The 14,903-nt window shown below is 41.9% G+C and overlaps 9 protein-coding genes across 9 annotated transcripts; 4 read left to right on the forward strand and 5 right to left on the reverse strand.

The window, feature by feature from the left end:
* Positions 1 to 1,819: 1,819 nt before the first annotated feature.
* VCUG_02286 (uncharacterized protein) lies at positions 1,820 to 3,164 on the forward strand (the record flags this gene model as incomplete). Its single annotated transcript, XM_008077105.1, has 1 exon — positions 1,820 to 3,164. The coding sequence occupies one exon, from the start codon at positions 1,820 to 1,822 to the stop codon at positions 3,101 to 3,103; it is 1,284 nt and encodes a 427-aa protein (XP_008075296.1). The 3' UTR covers positions 3,104 to 3,164.
* Positions 3,165 to 4,071: 907 nt separating this feature from the next.
* VCUG_02287 (uncharacterized protein) lies at positions 4,072 to 4,532 on the forward strand. The gene has a single exon (XM_008077106.1). It carries the CDS (start codon positions 4,086 to 4,088, stop codon positions 4,512 to 4,514), a length of 429 nt encoding a protein of 142 aa, XP_008075297.1. The 5' UTR covers positions 4,072 to 4,085; the 3' UTR covers positions 4,515 to 4,532.
* A 30-nt stretch (positions 4,533 to 4,562) lies between these two features.
* Positions 4,563 to 5,249, reverse strand: VCUG_02288 (translation initiation factor SUI1). The gene has a single exon (XM_008077107.1). The coding sequence runs from the start codon at positions 5,137 to 5,139 to the stop codon at positions 4,864 to 4,866; it is 276 nt and encodes a 91-aa protein (XP_008075298.1). The 5' UTR covers positions 5,140 to 5,249; the 3' UTR covers positions 4,563 to 4,863.
* Positions 5,250 to 5,346: 97 nt separating this feature from the next.
* On the reverse strand, positions 5,347 to 7,447 carry VCUG_02289 (uncharacterized protein). The gene has a single exon (XM_008077108.1). The coding sequence runs from the start codon at positions 6,527 to 6,529 to the stop codon at positions 5,792 to 5,794; it is 738 nt and encodes a 245-aa protein (XP_008075299.1). The 5' UTR covers positions 6,530 to 7,447; the 3' UTR covers positions 5,347 to 5,791.
* Positions 7,448 to 7,532: 85 nt separating this feature from the next.
* On the forward strand, positions 7,533 to 9,083 carry VCUG_02290 (uncharacterized protein; the record flags this gene model as incomplete). The annotated part of the gene is made up of 1 exon (XM_008077109.1): positions 7,533 to 9,083. The coding sequence occupies one exon, from the start codon at positions 7,533 to 7,535 to the stop codon at positions 8,220 to 8,222; it is 690 nt and encodes a 229-aa protein (XP_008075300.1). The 3' UTR covers positions 8,223 to 9,083.
* A 185-nt stretch (positions 9,084 to 9,268) lies between these two features.
* Positions 9,269 to 10,734, reverse strand: VCUG_02291 (uncharacterized protein; the record flags this gene model as incomplete). The annotated part of the gene is made up of 1 exon (XM_008077110.1): positions 9,269 to 10,734. The coding sequence occupies one exon, from the start codon at positions 10,732 to 10,734 to the stop codon at positions 9,415 to 9,417; it is 1,320 nt and encodes a 439-aa protein (XP_008075301.1). The 3' UTR covers positions 9,269 to 9,414.
* A 398-nt stretch (positions 10,735 to 11,132) lies between these two features.
* Positions 11,133 to 11,868, forward strand: VCUG_02292 (uncharacterized protein). The gene has a single exon (XM_008077111.1). It carries the CDS (start codon positions 11,201 to 11,203, stop codon positions 11,783 to 11,785), a length of 585 nt encoding a protein of 194 aa, XP_008075302.1. The 5' UTR covers positions 11,133 to 11,200; the 3' UTR covers positions 11,786 to 11,868.
* Positions 11,869 to 11,917: 49 nt separating this feature from the next.
* VCUG_02293 (uncharacterized protein) lies at positions 11,918 to 12,589 on the reverse strand (the record flags this gene model as incomplete). The annotated part of the gene is made up of 1 exon (XM_008077112.1): positions 11,918 to 12,589. One exon carries the CDS (start codon positions 12,587 to 12,589, stop codon positions 12,002 to 12,004), a length of 588 nt encoding a protein of 195 aa, XP_008075303.1. The 3' UTR covers positions 11,918 to 12,001.
* A 1,447-nt stretch (positions 12,590 to 14,036) lies between these two features.
* On the reverse strand, positions 14,037 to 14,752 carry VCUG_02294 (uncharacterized protein; the record flags this gene model as incomplete). The annotated part of the gene is made up of 1 exon (XM_008077113.1): positions 14,037 to 14,752. The coding sequence occupies one exon, from the start codon at positions 14,750 to 14,752 to the stop codon at positions 14,057 to 14,059; it is 696 nt and encodes a 231-aa protein (XP_008075304.1). The 3' UTR covers positions 14,037 to 14,056.
* Positions 14,753 to 14,903: the final 151 nt, after the last annotated feature.

Genomic DNA, 14,903 nt, shown 5'->3' on the forward strand with positions numbered 1-14,903 from the left:
AGTTTGGCAATGGAACAAATTAATATAGTTAGAAATTGTAGATGTTTTGCCGTGGCAGCAGTAATGCACCATCATACCGATGTAACTCCGTAGACCACCACAATTACTGTTAGTGCGTGTCTACAGTGCTTACTAAAAACCGTTTTGAGCACACCTAGGAAAAGATAGGAAAGGGAGTTGAAGCCAAGATAAAATGTTGGCTTTGATCTGATAATATTTCAAATTTTAGTGTTCTATGCTTTTTTGAGATATTTACGCGTTTTTGCTATGAACAGGATTGATGTGAAAAAGCAGCAACGTCATATGTCAATAATATCAATATCTGGCCTAGCTGTCTAAAAAGTCATAAACATGGGTGATATGTGAGCTGGGAAGAATAAGGGGAGATTTCTAAAATGATGAAGTAACCGGATTATCGCATTAAGAACTTGGGCTTAACGGTGTTTACAGCGCGTATCTCTTAAATGCCGTAAACGGTTCTTTTAAACTAACTTTATCAAAATACTTCCACACCAGGCATATCACATACATCACAAATTTTTAAAGAATCACTTCTTGCTAAATCAATTATCTTAAATACTAACATGTAATATTATCAAATGCTCACTTCGCTACTTCCATCCATAAAACGGAGCAAAGTTCGAATGCTTATTGAACACCTCCAGACCTTTAACATGTCATGCTATGTTTTTCACTCGTTTAAAATCTCTTGGTGGGGATCAAAGAATTAATTTCTATGGACAGTCATCCCCTTTAGAATTGTTCGTGCAGAACAGCTGAGAATGTTGGATAAAAAATGAATTGATGGCAATCTTTGCTCCTTTTTCATGCAGAGATGGAAAATAAATATTTTTTTCAAATTGGCCAATCATCTCTTGGTTTACACGAATGATGGTAGAAAAGTTAAAATGAGAAGATTGCATTGGTATTAATGAACTACAAAATTCTAATCAATAATTTACGTGCACGATAAAGGATGAGATGAGCAAGCAGCAACAAATCCTGATATAAGTACTTGAACGGTATTTAATTTAGCGCACTCAACGTGTATAAGGTTGTACTTCTATACGAGCAGTTAACGCTGTAAAGTAAGAAGCTACTAAAGTTGTTTGATCTCATTTCTTGCGCCAGTGTGCTTACGTATCATTTTTTGTATTTTCTAAGCTAATTAAATATTTAAATATCCAAGGCTCATCGCATTGGTTTGGACCCTCTAAACCGCGAACCAAAAGCCGTGGTCGGTCTCTGTGAAAAGAAGGTATGCTTGTTAGGGCAACATTGCGAAATGAGGGAAGTACATTTTTAGCAAAAAACGCCTTAAAGAGCCAGCCATTCTCCATGTAATCATCTCAACTCGTCCGTTAGATTTGTAAGTTATGTCCTGAAACAGATTATTGTGCGAAACAACGCTGTTAATCGTTGTTGTTACCGATTGACTGAAGTGGCGGGTGTCAATCACTGGTATATTAATGACAACATTTCATAATTTACGCACGAATTGATGAGCTGTTTATTGACGTGATAAATCGTAAAATGATGTTTTTGTGTGTAAATCAAACAAAACAAAGATATGCAATACTTTATTATGCCCACCCATAATAGGTATATTGCTGATTACATGCAATTATTCGGATTCGAAATAAATACCAAATAGAGAAATAGCAGCCGTGGTAGCTTGAGCACTATTTGCTTCATGCATTGCATAAACACACTTTAAAAAGTATAAAAGCGAAACGGTGTGCATGAATGCCACCTCCTCTTCTCCCTCCACCCCCAATCACAATCTGTCTCTTTTATATTCCTCCTTTAATTTAACCCTATGCAACACTTCTTCGTTGTTTTGTCTCTGTACGGCATCTTTACGTTGATATTTGGCCTGGTATCTCTGCTCATAAAAGAGCGCCTTTATATCTCTGAGACCGTTATAGCCACTTTGTTCGGCATTGTCATTGGGCCAAAGGGTTTTGATATCCTGGAGTTCGAGGACTATCCAACGATGATTTTCTACCTGTCACGGATGGTTATTTCCCTGCAGGTTGTTGCTGTGGGCACCATTGTTCCCAAGAGGTATGTGATGAAGCAGTTCCGCTCACTTTTCATTCTGCTCGTTCCTCTGCTTGTCCTTACCTACGCGATCAGCACAGGCCTTACGTTCTACATGACCAATTTGGGGCTGTGGGCAAGCATGATCGTGGGAGCATGTGTTACACCTACCGACCCCGTGCTTGCATCTTCTGTGCTCAAGGGCAAGTTCGCGAACCGCTACATACCCACCCATCTCCGACACCTTCTGATCCTTGAAAGTGGATTGAACGATGGTCTGGGCTTTCCTCTGCTCACTCTACCTATCTTTGCGATGCGTTATCCGTTCAAAAAGGCATTCAACAAGTGGCTCATCCACACCTGGCTGTACGAAATATTCCTTGCGGTAATTATTGGCCTTGTAATCGGTTTCGTTGCCAAGAAATTGCTGGTCATATCTCACCGAAGAAATTTTATCGACAAGGAGAACATTCTTGCATATCTTCTCGCACTTGCGTTCGTTGTCACGGGCATTACAGGACTGCTCAAAAGCGATGACATCCTTGCATCGTTCTTCTGCGGCATGATATTTGCATGGGACGGTGAGTATCAGGACGAGATCAAAGACTGTTCGCTGTACGAAGTGCTTGATCTCATGATCAATGCCTCGTTTTTCATTCTGTTCGGTGCATCCTTCACCTCTCACATTCGTTATTTGCCGCTTGCACTGCTTATCATTTTTCTACGCCGTTTACCGCTTATCATGCTTGGTCGTTCGTTCATCCCCCAGCTGTTTAACACCCGCGAAGCGTTCTTTGCCGGCTGGTACGGTCCGATAGGTGTAGGTGCCCTGTTCTTCATAACACATGCCAATGATTGCATTAAATTGGACGGTGAGCTGGTAAAGATTGTTAATATGATGGTGCTGTGCAGTGTTATACTGCATGGTACCACTGCGCCTATTATACATGTAAGCTTGAAGAAGAGAAAGCGGATTGATGAGGAGATGTACATGACCGAGAGTGAATATACGGAGGTGGAGAGTGATTATAAAGGGGAAGGGATCATGGCAGCGGAATAAAGCGGAATTAATTGGAATTGACAGAAATAAAGTGAATGAAGTGGATGAGTGTGAAGAAGTGGATGAGTGTGAAAAAGTGGATGAGTGAAGAAGTGGATGAGTGTGAAAAAGTGGATGAGTGAAAAAGTGGATGAGTGTGAAAAAGTGGATGAGTGTGAAAAAGTGAATGAGTGTGAAGAAGTGGATGAGTGTGAAGAAGTGGATGAGTGTGAAAAAGTGAATGAGTGTGAAGAAGTGGATGAGTGAAAAAGTGGATGAGTGAAGAAGTGGATGAGTGTGGAGAAATGCGAAGATCGCTGTGAATAGTTGAAGGTAAGAAACGCCTTGATCAACTCATCGAGTGAAAACAAGAAAATACCTTCTAAAAAAACACTTAGCACTACATGAAAAAAAAGAAGATGCGTCGGAGTAACAGAGTAATGCGCCTTTCCTCCACTAAAAGTGCCATAAAGGGATTAAACCACCTTTTCAACCATTTCTGTTTCGTACGGTGTACTGTACGAAGGTGCATGGTAATGAGTGAAAAGTATTTGTGGGATGTTCCACGCATCTGTGCATGATATTAAGGGGACATTGCATGCAAAATATTGGTACAGTGCGAGTCACGTAGAAATGCTTGTGGTGTTGATCAGAAAATACGTACCTGATCTGTGCTAGAAGATCAGTTCGTAGAGAGCGTACTTATTTTTTACTGCCTTCCAACATTGTCTGCCTTTGCCATTCTTCTATCTCCTTGCTGTTGTTTCCTCCGCCCCTTCCTTCTATTTCTGCCTATCACCGCATGTTGGTGCATCATTTCTCTTGATTTTGTTCAACTTTCTCTTACGCTTCACATAAAAACCTTTTTTCCATTCTGTGCTCGTTTTCAGCGGCCCACAGCCCTTTACACACCACATCCGATAAATCCATCATTATTTGTGTACACCACGCTAAAAAATAAAAAATAAATTTTTTAAAATTCGTACCCCAAAAAACGGAAAGAATGCAAAGCCGCATATACCAAGTAGATCCAACATCATTCATAGGCACGCTATCATCACACCTAAAGAACAACAACCTTCTGACTCAGCCACAAAATATTGATATAATAAAATCGTGCAGCGGCAAACAGAACGCTCCTCTCGACCCTGACTGGTTGTACGTGCGAGCGGCGTCCGTGTACCGCCATTTCCTTACTGCACACTTCAAGAACGAGCGTATTACAGTGACACGGCTGGCGAGTCTTTATGGATGCAAAAAAGACAGGGGATCACGGCCTGGTAAGAAGGTGAGGGCGAGCAAGGGGCATTTAAGGAGTATTGTTAGGGATTTTGGAAAGTTGGGATGGCTTGTTGAGGATGACAAGGGCAAGTTTGTGAGTGAGGATGGTATTAAGCTGAGTGAGCAGTTGATTGAGAAGATATTGAGTTAAAGTATTATTGATTTGAGGTGTTCTTACGTATTTTTAGTTTTAGTGTTATTTTAATCATATTTTATTCCACATCGCATTTTACTCTACATCATTGCCTCGTGCTTTTGTTACAGGCACGTTTCGTACCACAACAGGTCTGAAGAAGAGAACCTACCGTAAAAAATTTGCTCCATAAAATTGAATTACCATGGAGAAGATGAAAATATTTTTAGGAATGCAAAAATCACCGGCCCTGGAGAATGATTGCACGCAATTTCTCACAAGCCCTGAGCTGAGCAGCAGCAAAATACACCGTAAAACCTAAAATATGTAAATAATGCACCAAATGTTAAAACAGCACCAACCTATTTTACTTCTTTCCATGTACCACAATCTTAACATCACCCAACATTCTCCCAAGCACATCCCCGATACTGAACGAGTAGTCGCCCTGCAACTGCACGACCTTCTTGTCCTTGGACAGGTTACCACCACACGACAGCTTACGTCTCAGTTCCTTAAGAATATCCGTTATCATCTCGTCTTCTATGCCTGTTATCGTTGTAACCTTCTTTTTGCCGTATATCTGTTGGATGCGCACATGAATCTGCTTTTCGTTGTCCATTGGTGTTAGTTCATGGGACATGAAAGAATTGCCTAGGGGTACGAAGATTTTACGTAGATATGGAGGATTTGGTGAGCACAGGCAAAAGGGATGGGGTGAGCACAGATAAAAGGGATGGGGTGAGCACAGATAAAAGGGATGGGGTGAGCACAGGCAAAAGGGATGGAGTGAGCACAGATAAAAAGCAATGATTAATAAAAAAAAGAAAATCACATTTAATCAACATGCACAAGCAAAAAATAAAAAGCGATGAGCACACCGGTTCAGCGGTTAAAAAAAGTATTGAGGGTGTGATAAATACCAAAAGGGAAGGAATAAAATATTTGATTGGTGAAGGGTGCATGAGGGTGTTAGCGAAGTAGTAAGGGTTGGTGTACGGGGTAAGAAACGAAGAGGTGGTAAAAATGAGAATTAGAGCAACGCTCTAACACAGCACCTATCATTAACTGGTGCTACTCCACGTGCTACATCCTTATTGATCCGTTTACCACAGGTAGCACGGCTGATTACGTACACCGTATTTTTTGCACAGTGCGAAGAACGGTTCTATGCTTTAGCACGAGCGGTAATTTCTAACCGTTTTAAATAACGTAATAAAATATTTTAGTGGTGTTTAAAAACGATTTAAACAACAGTTTAGCCCTGGTCTAAGCGCATCAACCCTAACAAATCACTACTTGCTGTTCCTTATCCTTCCGTACACGTGGTACACCGTTCTTCTATTCTCGTGCTTAACCCCCCGTTCACTACCCCTAGCAAACAACCATTCCTTCAGCTCATCACTAACACCCTCAAAACAGTGTGCCATCTCCTCGTACACCCTGAGAGTGCCCAAAGGTGCACTCAACATGTCATCAACCACCAGCATGAAATTGAAAGCGCGCTCAACGTACCGCCTCAGCACGTAGTTCTTGATTTGCACGTTCCTCAGCTCAAACAGCACACATTCATGCTCCGCATTGACCCTCAACCGCTCATACACCGCAAGCATGAGGAAGTAGAACTTGTCGGCGAACCTGCTCTCTATCTCAGCGCTGTCTACGTAGCGGAAAATGTGCAGCAGCATGGATGCATCGAGCTGATCGATCATTTTAAGGATGTAATCTGTGCATGTGGTGTAGCATGGCATTGTGTACACCGAGTACACCAGGGCGGGTACGTGGATGGGTAGGAGATGGGGAAGGATGGGAATGACTTGGTACTTGTCGGGTGTAGAGGACGAGTTGAGGATCGTTAGAATGGCATCTATCCGATCGGGACTGGGCGTGTGAATGGTGTTGATTGGCACAGTAGGGAGTGGTTGATCGTTCATAACAGGGGCAGTAAATCGTAAAAATATTTTATGAGCTGTGGATGGGAGTGGGGAACGGAGAGTGGTACGGGATGGCAAGGAGGGAGTTGAAAGTTGCATGGCAGGTTGATAACGTAGGATGAAAAGGTCTTCTAACACCGCAGTGCGTGCTCGTCTCAATTGCCATTACTAGCAATTCTTCCTCCACGGCATTGTCTAACACCGCAGTGCGTGCTCGTCTCAATTGCCATTACTAGCAATTCTTCCTCCACGGCATTGTCTAACACCGCAGTGCGTGTTCGTCACTTCAAATACGCTTGCAATTGCAATCCCAGCACAGGTAGGAACGGTCCACGGCTCTCTCAGAACGTACTGCTTGGTGTTGAACTGCTGTTCAAGAAATGAAAAGCACGCATTTACTTCGCTGCTCAACGCGTGCTACAACGCTGCTTTTCATTTTGAGCAGCAGTTCAACACCAAGCGGGCCACGCAACTACCGCGGTCAAACACTTCCACAGCACTCATACGGAACAACAACTTGCCATTGCTGTGTGATCCTCTCCACCAGGCACGTACCAAGCAAGCCTTCCCTACACGGTAGATTCAAGCCCAGAAACGGTGCGTGTTAACCGCTCCTGAACCATCCATGATCACCACGTTCTCGTTGTGGGATGTACAGCCTTGTACGTTGATAATTTCCTCATTTGTTCCAATGCTCGTCACATTTCTTCATTTTATCCTTCGTATGTTTTTTGCTGACCGTTAAAGATGAGCTGTCAAGCATTTACAACAAATTTTCACTTTTTTTCTTCTCGTATCCGTGATGAGTAGAGCGTTGATAATTCTGGTGAGTTCACTGTTTCTTCTCATCGCTGTGTGGTACTGCCAAGTATTTTTTTGTTTATGCAAGAATTTTCCCTTTTTATACCTGCTGTGCCCATCGCGTGCATAAATAATGAACTGAGCTGCACTACCCGATTGTTTTGTTATTTTCGCTCTCATGGTGCACAGAAGTGCACCTCGCGCCTTCAATTCGTGAACGTGTGCACCCCACAATTTTAATTTCGTTTTATTTTTTCATCGAATTTAATTTGAAATTTTTATTGACCCCCAGAAAAACACGATGGAAATTCCTTTGACAAGCATAGACCAGGCACTTAACATCGTTGCATCGCTGGTGTGCATGCAAGCAACGAAGTACGTTGAGCTGTCCCGTCCGCTCTATCTGTGGACACTTCGTGTTCTGTACGTTGTAAGTCAGCTGTTGTTGTTCCTGTGCGTGCATCTCATCAAGAAGAGCATAGTGCGGCAGAATGACAGGCGGCTGGTGAAGGTGCCGCGCGAGCTGAAATGGAACGAAGTGCCTGAGACAAGCGAGGAAGAGTTTGAAGAGATAACTTACAGTGAGTACGATACAAGGGAGGTTGGACGGCTCGTCAAGAGTGCGCTGTTTCAGGTTCCGATCGTTTTGTTCTTGCATCTTAAGTTTGGACTGCCGCAGCCGCTTGCGCTCCAGGCTATTTCTATCATCAAATCGTTCTTCCTTAATCCACTGTTCATCGCGCATCTGAGACATAAAAGCGTTTTGAGGCCTTTTGATAAGAACGTGCTCTTTGGCAAGGCTAAGGAGACCAGCGAGGAGAGGAGAAAAAGAGAGGGTGAAACCGAAGAGGAGAGTAGGAATGTGGAGGAAAAAGTGAAAGATGTGACGGATGGTATTGTTGATACAGAGAAGGAGACGAGTACGGTCAAGGAGCAAAGTATTGATAAGGAGGTGAATGAGAACAGTAGCACGAAAAGGAGAGAGGAATAATTAAATTAACTACATTTAGTTAGTTGCTTAGAAAGGTCTAGTGCTGCACGGAGATGGATTGGTGGTATTTTGCACATCGTGGTTGGTTTGCCCACAATTATAGCATAGGGTTGTGTAAACGGTGTATGGCTGGGGTAGGTCTCCAAAGCGTACTTTACAACGTATAGCATGGTTATTGAGCATAGGTGTAAATCACGTAGCTGACAATTTATCGTGTTCTGGCACCGCGCTCGTTTGGCAAAATTAAGAGGAAAGTGCCCAGAAAATTTAGTCGAAAATTGTCAATACGATGAATAATTTTATCTTTTTCTATTGCATTCTAACCTCATGAATCAACACATCGTTACACTCAATTATTAATTCGCTCACTTTACGTTCTTTTCTTGTGTTCCTATACCACCCGTGTGCAACTGCAAATTACGTATCTTGAATACTTCAATTGACGGTGGCAGCACAGAAATAAGACATGAATTACTGAAGATTCGTATTTTTATAACCAGATCTTCAAGCAGTCATACAATACTCGATGGCTTAAGCGTGTGTTCAGCCATCCAATTTATATATGCTATGGACGGATCGGTAATGTTCGATAGCTTGAGTTGTTGATATGTCCTAAAGAAGACCATCAGCAATGTGTTCCGCACATATGGAATTCCAAGAAATGTAGTAATTAATGGGCAGTTGAAAGAGCTCATTTACGTTATAAGGCTGCAATAGAGTGCTATAATTTAGCATGTGCCTTCACAACATAGCCATATTAATTTCTCCATAAATTACATACCACACCAAAAGTGCTTAATGAAAAGCGGAAGTATGTTAATGAATCATCATAAATTGTTGTCATTAAAAGTTGATTTTCTCACAACTGCTCTAAAAATGCAATATTCTCATCTATGCATACGCTGTCGGTTAATGCCAATTAATTTGCGTACTATGTTCCCATCACGGTAATTGATTAATAAATTGGTTTTAAATCACGTATTACTTGCCAATCATAGCGAATCAAATCTTTGGTAAATAATATACTTTTGACGAAAAAATCTTTATTTGCTCTATCCCGTATAATCACCAACACCATCGATATTCGCTTCATCTAATAAGCGATCAAACGTACTTCTCATTATGAATTCTATAGTTTTGTGCCAAGGCCGTTTATCACCTGTCATACATGCACACAGCTGCAATCCATACCTCAATATTTTATACCTGCATACGCAAGGCCCTTCTTGATCACCTCGATCTGCTTCTTCTTGATCATTCCGTTCAACTTTGGAGAGTATCTGATGACTGCCCGTCCCCTCCAATCCTCAAAGTAGCATTCATGAATCTTTTTAACTTCCATTACGTACCATGCTATACCATCCTTAACAAGAAAGCGTCTTCGGCTGAGCGTTCCCTCCACACCAGCCTCCTCCCACGCCTCTCTCTGTGCACAGTCTCTCGCCTCTTCTGTCATCTCTATCAGACCCTTAGGAAGAACTAGTTTGCCCTTGCTGTTGTACACCATAACAACTTTGTTGTTCATAATAGGCACTACACCAGAACATAATATCTCTCTATTATCGATACACAACGAAACGATAAGATCCTTCATGTAAGTGAGCGTGTAAGAATAACAGGAGGGCTCCTTTATATCTTCCTTTTCGTGCTTGTGTATTGAAATGGAAGACTCATAACTTAAGGCGTCTACATCGGACATTATGTTGTAGCATGAAGGCGGGTCTGTGCGTTTGATGTCCCAACTCGAACGCTTAATATTAGCCACTTTTTTAGGCAAAGCTTTGTTTTTAGCGCCGCTCTTTGACTTTGCTCTCTTGTCTCCGTTTCCTGTTTTTTTGTTTTCCATTGATGCCACCCCTTTTTTAGGCTTTTCATTGAGTCTTTGCTCTCCTTTTTCGCTCCTTTTAGTTTTTCCTTTCTTAGGCTGCATCTCCGATTCAGCAGCCACGTCAGCCTGTTGTTCATTTGACTTTTGCATGCAATGCATGCTATTATCGCTCATACCGCTTTCGCACCGTACCACACCATCCGTGTTGATACAATGCATCTTCTTATCCGGTATTCCTTCATCCACTTGTATATTATCGACCACCACACTCTTCTTTGTTTCTGAACTTTTAGATACCGGTGAATAGATGTACACGCACCGCTTCAGCGGCTCACCGCAGTTCTCCTCGCGTGTGGTCGCAAACAATTCATCCTCTCGCTTGTCCGATGTGTGTGTTTTCATTCTCTGCTGTTCTTTGGGCCATTTTCCCTGTTTCGCTGGTATCGGTTCGCATGAACTGGCGAACGGTGCTATCTCTCCCAAATAAGGTTCGTTCTCAGACCTTCTATTGCCTGATCTCTTTATCTTTCTACCTTCCCTCGATTTCCTACAGGCACTATGCATGTTCGACTTCCGGCTTTTACACACCTGAGTGCCATCGTGTTTGCACGGGCTTCCGCCCTTTACTCTCTCCCGCACATCATCCTTTTCGATCCTTTCCCTGTTATTGGAGTTAGCAGACATGACGAGTAAACACTTTTTCCGTTTCTTTTATGTGCATTCTCTCTGACATGTTTCAAATCACCAAACGAAACGCTTCATTTTATCGCCATTTCAGACGCATGAAGGATCCTCTGGTGCCACGGTATATTCGTTTTTTTGTCCCGTCCGGGCACATAGAACGCTTTCTGGTGCCGCTGTGCATTATTTCACTGCCATTCGTGCAACACTTCAGCTTTTAGCACACTCATAACGAATAACGGTTTGTTACGTTATCTGTTCTGAAACACGGTCAAACCGTGTTTTAAACAATCATTGCTGATCAATAAATGATGCCTTCACGAACCGGTCCAATGCACAAAAACATGTTGTCTACAGAGAGTGCAGCATCGTACCTCTACATCCATTTCAATACGCTGTTACGCGATTATCCATTTTACAATTCTACCGTCCACACACTCCCTAATATCTCAAATTTTACCCCCTAGCCATGCCGTACATCATTCCAACTCTTCTAGGAACAGTACCATACCTCCCCTTCAAACACATATCACATCCCATCGAGATATTTTTAGAAGACTTTCCCATACACCGCATAAAAAGCGAGAGCCTGCCGCTTCCACATCTCATGCACTGCACCAACACGGTGTACCTATCACTGAAAAATGGTATGTCCGGCCGTTCCACACTCATACACACGAAGCAGGGCTGCGTAAGAATAGATGACAGAAAATTGCAAAGTATCGCACAGAACAACAACTTCAGAATTGCACATATCGATGTGCCATCGGACATCAGCGCATTTATAGCGCTGCTTGTGCATGAGAACGCGCCAAAACAGGTCAGCACCCGCTTTGTTAATGAGCTGGATCGAAGGATCGTGATCAACGATGATGATACGAACCATAACACACTGTTTAAGCCTTTTAATGAAGATTACGTGGATTATCTGAGGGAGTGTGGGGATATGCTGTACATGAGCGTGGTTGTTGAGCATAACTACGGGGTGATTGACCATGTTGTGAGTACACTCAGCGAATTCGAGGACGGAGTGCTCGATATTGCCTACAAGTAAGAGAAATCTCATAAGATGGAGTAAAAGAAGTATTTGATATTTATTTGTGTTTTATTGGTTATTGGATAAGAGAATGCATAAATAAACCGTAATTAATGTTAACGTTGAAAGAATATCCTTTATTGTAGATTACTGTGTTGTTTCACATCGAGTACTCCTATCAACCGTATATCACGTGTAATACATCGTAGTAAACCATGTGCAATACTTTAATGTTTATTTAGGACTGAAATTGATTTTCTCAGGTACTCGAAAGTTCTTTACTTCCTTGTACTTGAAGAGACACTCGCTAAGCTCGTACTTTTTCTTCCCTATTCGTTCTCGTCCCTTGTTGATAACCTTAAAGCTGTGCAGCTTATGCTTACCCGTGCACATCTCCTCTTTTGTTAATGCACAGTCCTTCTCACCTATTTCGTGCAAATACATGCACTCACAATTCTGACATATCAGGTTCTTGAGGAAGAACGAGCAGTATTTGGTCGTACCAAAAGTGCATTTAAGCGCTCTTCCCTCGAGCAAGCTCTCATCCACTTCTGTTATGCAGCGCACTGCGCTGCTCTCTTTCTCATACGTTATGTACGCAGACACACTCTGGTCGGTCATAGATCGGTTCTTTATGACGAGCTTTTTGATGTTACCGAACTGCCCAAAAAATTCGTTGCTTTTCAGGACGTTCTCATCAGCGTACTTCACAGGTATTCCTATTATATACACGAGATTACGCTGTATTACACGGATGTCAGTGTATTCGTGTGGCTTGTATTCAGGCTTGGGTGGCTTAACAGGTTGATTTTCTCTCAGCATGGGATGGTTTATTTGTTATTTTTTATTTATGCATTTTTGTGATGTGTTCATGTTTATGACAGGTTTGTAGCTAAATGTCTTAACTCAGCCGTTGGTGCATTGTATAACATGTAAATGCATAATTTTCTATGCATTGTAATTCCTATTCGATAGCAGTTCTAAGGTAACAAAGTGTAGCGTATTTTTTCATTCCTGTGATTAGTTCGTATTGTGACGGGCTCATATCGCAATCTCCCGTTTTTCTCGTTTCAGAAATTTTCACTATCACATGTTGGTGAAATAATCGATTAAACACTTTTTCCCCTTCGTGCATTTCATAGAAATTCTCAACCCGCGGTGTGTTTCAACCTCATGTTTAGCAAATCATGTATCGCTTACGAATGCTCGTTGTTCATGTGTTCATCGTATACAGGATGTGCTAGTGTTTCTGTTCCGTGTTAAGCGTTCAATGTCATGTGTTAATGCATAGAAAGTACCATTTGCTATTTTAAGCGATTTTAAGTATTTGGTCTAGAGCAAATATTTTAAATTAATATAATTATGATCAGTGGCATGGAAAATAAAATAATGCTTGCTACAGGGATAAACTTCGTATTCCAGTGTATAATAAAATGTTCTAAATACCAAAATAGTATGATAGAACTGATACGTCCTACAATAGCAAGGGATTGTTAAACGTTGTAACAATCAAAAATGTAACATGCATCTGCAATCCACACAGAATTGTGCTTGAGACCACGCAAAGCGTTCTTTAAGAAGAAGCCTGGTTTAAGTTCACATGAGGAGGTAACAATGCTACACCAAGGTGTACAATCCACAAGTAGTTACGTATATTCACGATACATTGCTAGATTGCGTGCAGATAGGTATGATCTAATCATTTTTATTGTTTGAAGAAAGATATTATTTAATTTAGTACGGAGATGTGGTATTTCACAATTTTATGCATCGCATAAATTAAGCTAAATAAGATTTATAAAACTATAAAAGCAACGAAAATGAAAATAGCAGCAATGAAAAATACTCATATCTTCCTGCATTTGCTTACGTAATGGGATGAGAATGAATTGTTGGTGTGATTGGAACGGTTGTATAAGGATTTGAGGCAATTTAGGGTGTTCGCAGAAGGTGCTTTGTTCACTTCGGAACAATTTCGTGTTAGTGTTGCCGTTTTGCATACCTCATCGAGTGCATTAGCTGTTTTTGTGGGTGGTCATGCGCATCGATGAACACGTGACAGCATGTTTGTAGCAAAACACAAATTTACGAAGAAATGCCAAACCATCTCAAATATGAAACATCATGCAGTGTTTGACAGAACACGCCCACAAGCACCAGTAATTTACCGTAACCGTGCTGGATGCAACTCAATCACGGGCCCAGTTCACTACCGGGTACAACGAAGAATTCGCGCATATCGAGTGGTAGACTACGCGTTGCATGCCAGGTCACAAAGAAAATATTTAATCACAGGTACCGCTCAAGATTATCGATTGTCCTGACATTCTCGCCAAGTTTCAAGACATAGCCTTCCAAATTTTCCTTTTTCATTTCATCGCTCTCACCATGCGCATTCTTCATTGCACTTATTGCCAGGTCAAGCATATTCTCGTTGCTCACATCCTCGTTGTCTTCAAAGTACTTTTCAAGGATTGTTCTGCAGCTCTGTGCTCTATTCCCGATAGCAACCGCCCTAGCCATTCTTATCGTTCCTGTGGGCATCCATTCCACCACCTTTATCTTCCCATCATGTTCAACGCCCAATATCCCACCGCATCCAAACAGTCTATCGCTGCTAATCATTGTCCTAGAACTCGCCGTAGCACTTATCTCATTGAACACCTTCATAGGATCGACCGCTCTATTCTTCCACACATTCTCGCACGCCATCTCCTCAAGAACGTACCTTATCAATTCCAGTCCATCGTTGGTCACACCTGAGAACGTAAAGAAAAGGTTCTTCCTTACGAACACCTTTTTCATGGCGTGCTGCAGTCTGTTAGTGCTGTGGTGATGGACAAGAAGGATGGCTTGGTTGTGATTTGTTATGCATAGTGCTGTGCTGCCCAGAGAAATCGATTGTTGCACGTGTGAAAGGGAATTAACCTTGCCGTCAGGTGCATAGATGGACACGCCTGCATATTCTGTGTATGTACCGCTCATGGAAGGGTACAAAAATTAATGATTTAAATATTTTAATGCGAAACAAAGGGTAACAGAGATGAAACAGCAGTGATAACGAATGATGAGCATTGATTGAGGAGAATAAGTTGTTTGGCGGTGAGGGAGAAGTGAATGGCAGGGGTGTGTGACT

Source organism: Vavraia culicis, assembly GCF_000192795.1.
Source record: "Vavraia culicis subsp. floridensis unplaced genomic scaffold supercont1.53, whole genome shotgun sequence".
Lineage (NCBI taxonomy): Eukaryota > Fungi > Microsporidia > Pleistophoridae > Vavraia > Vavraia culicis.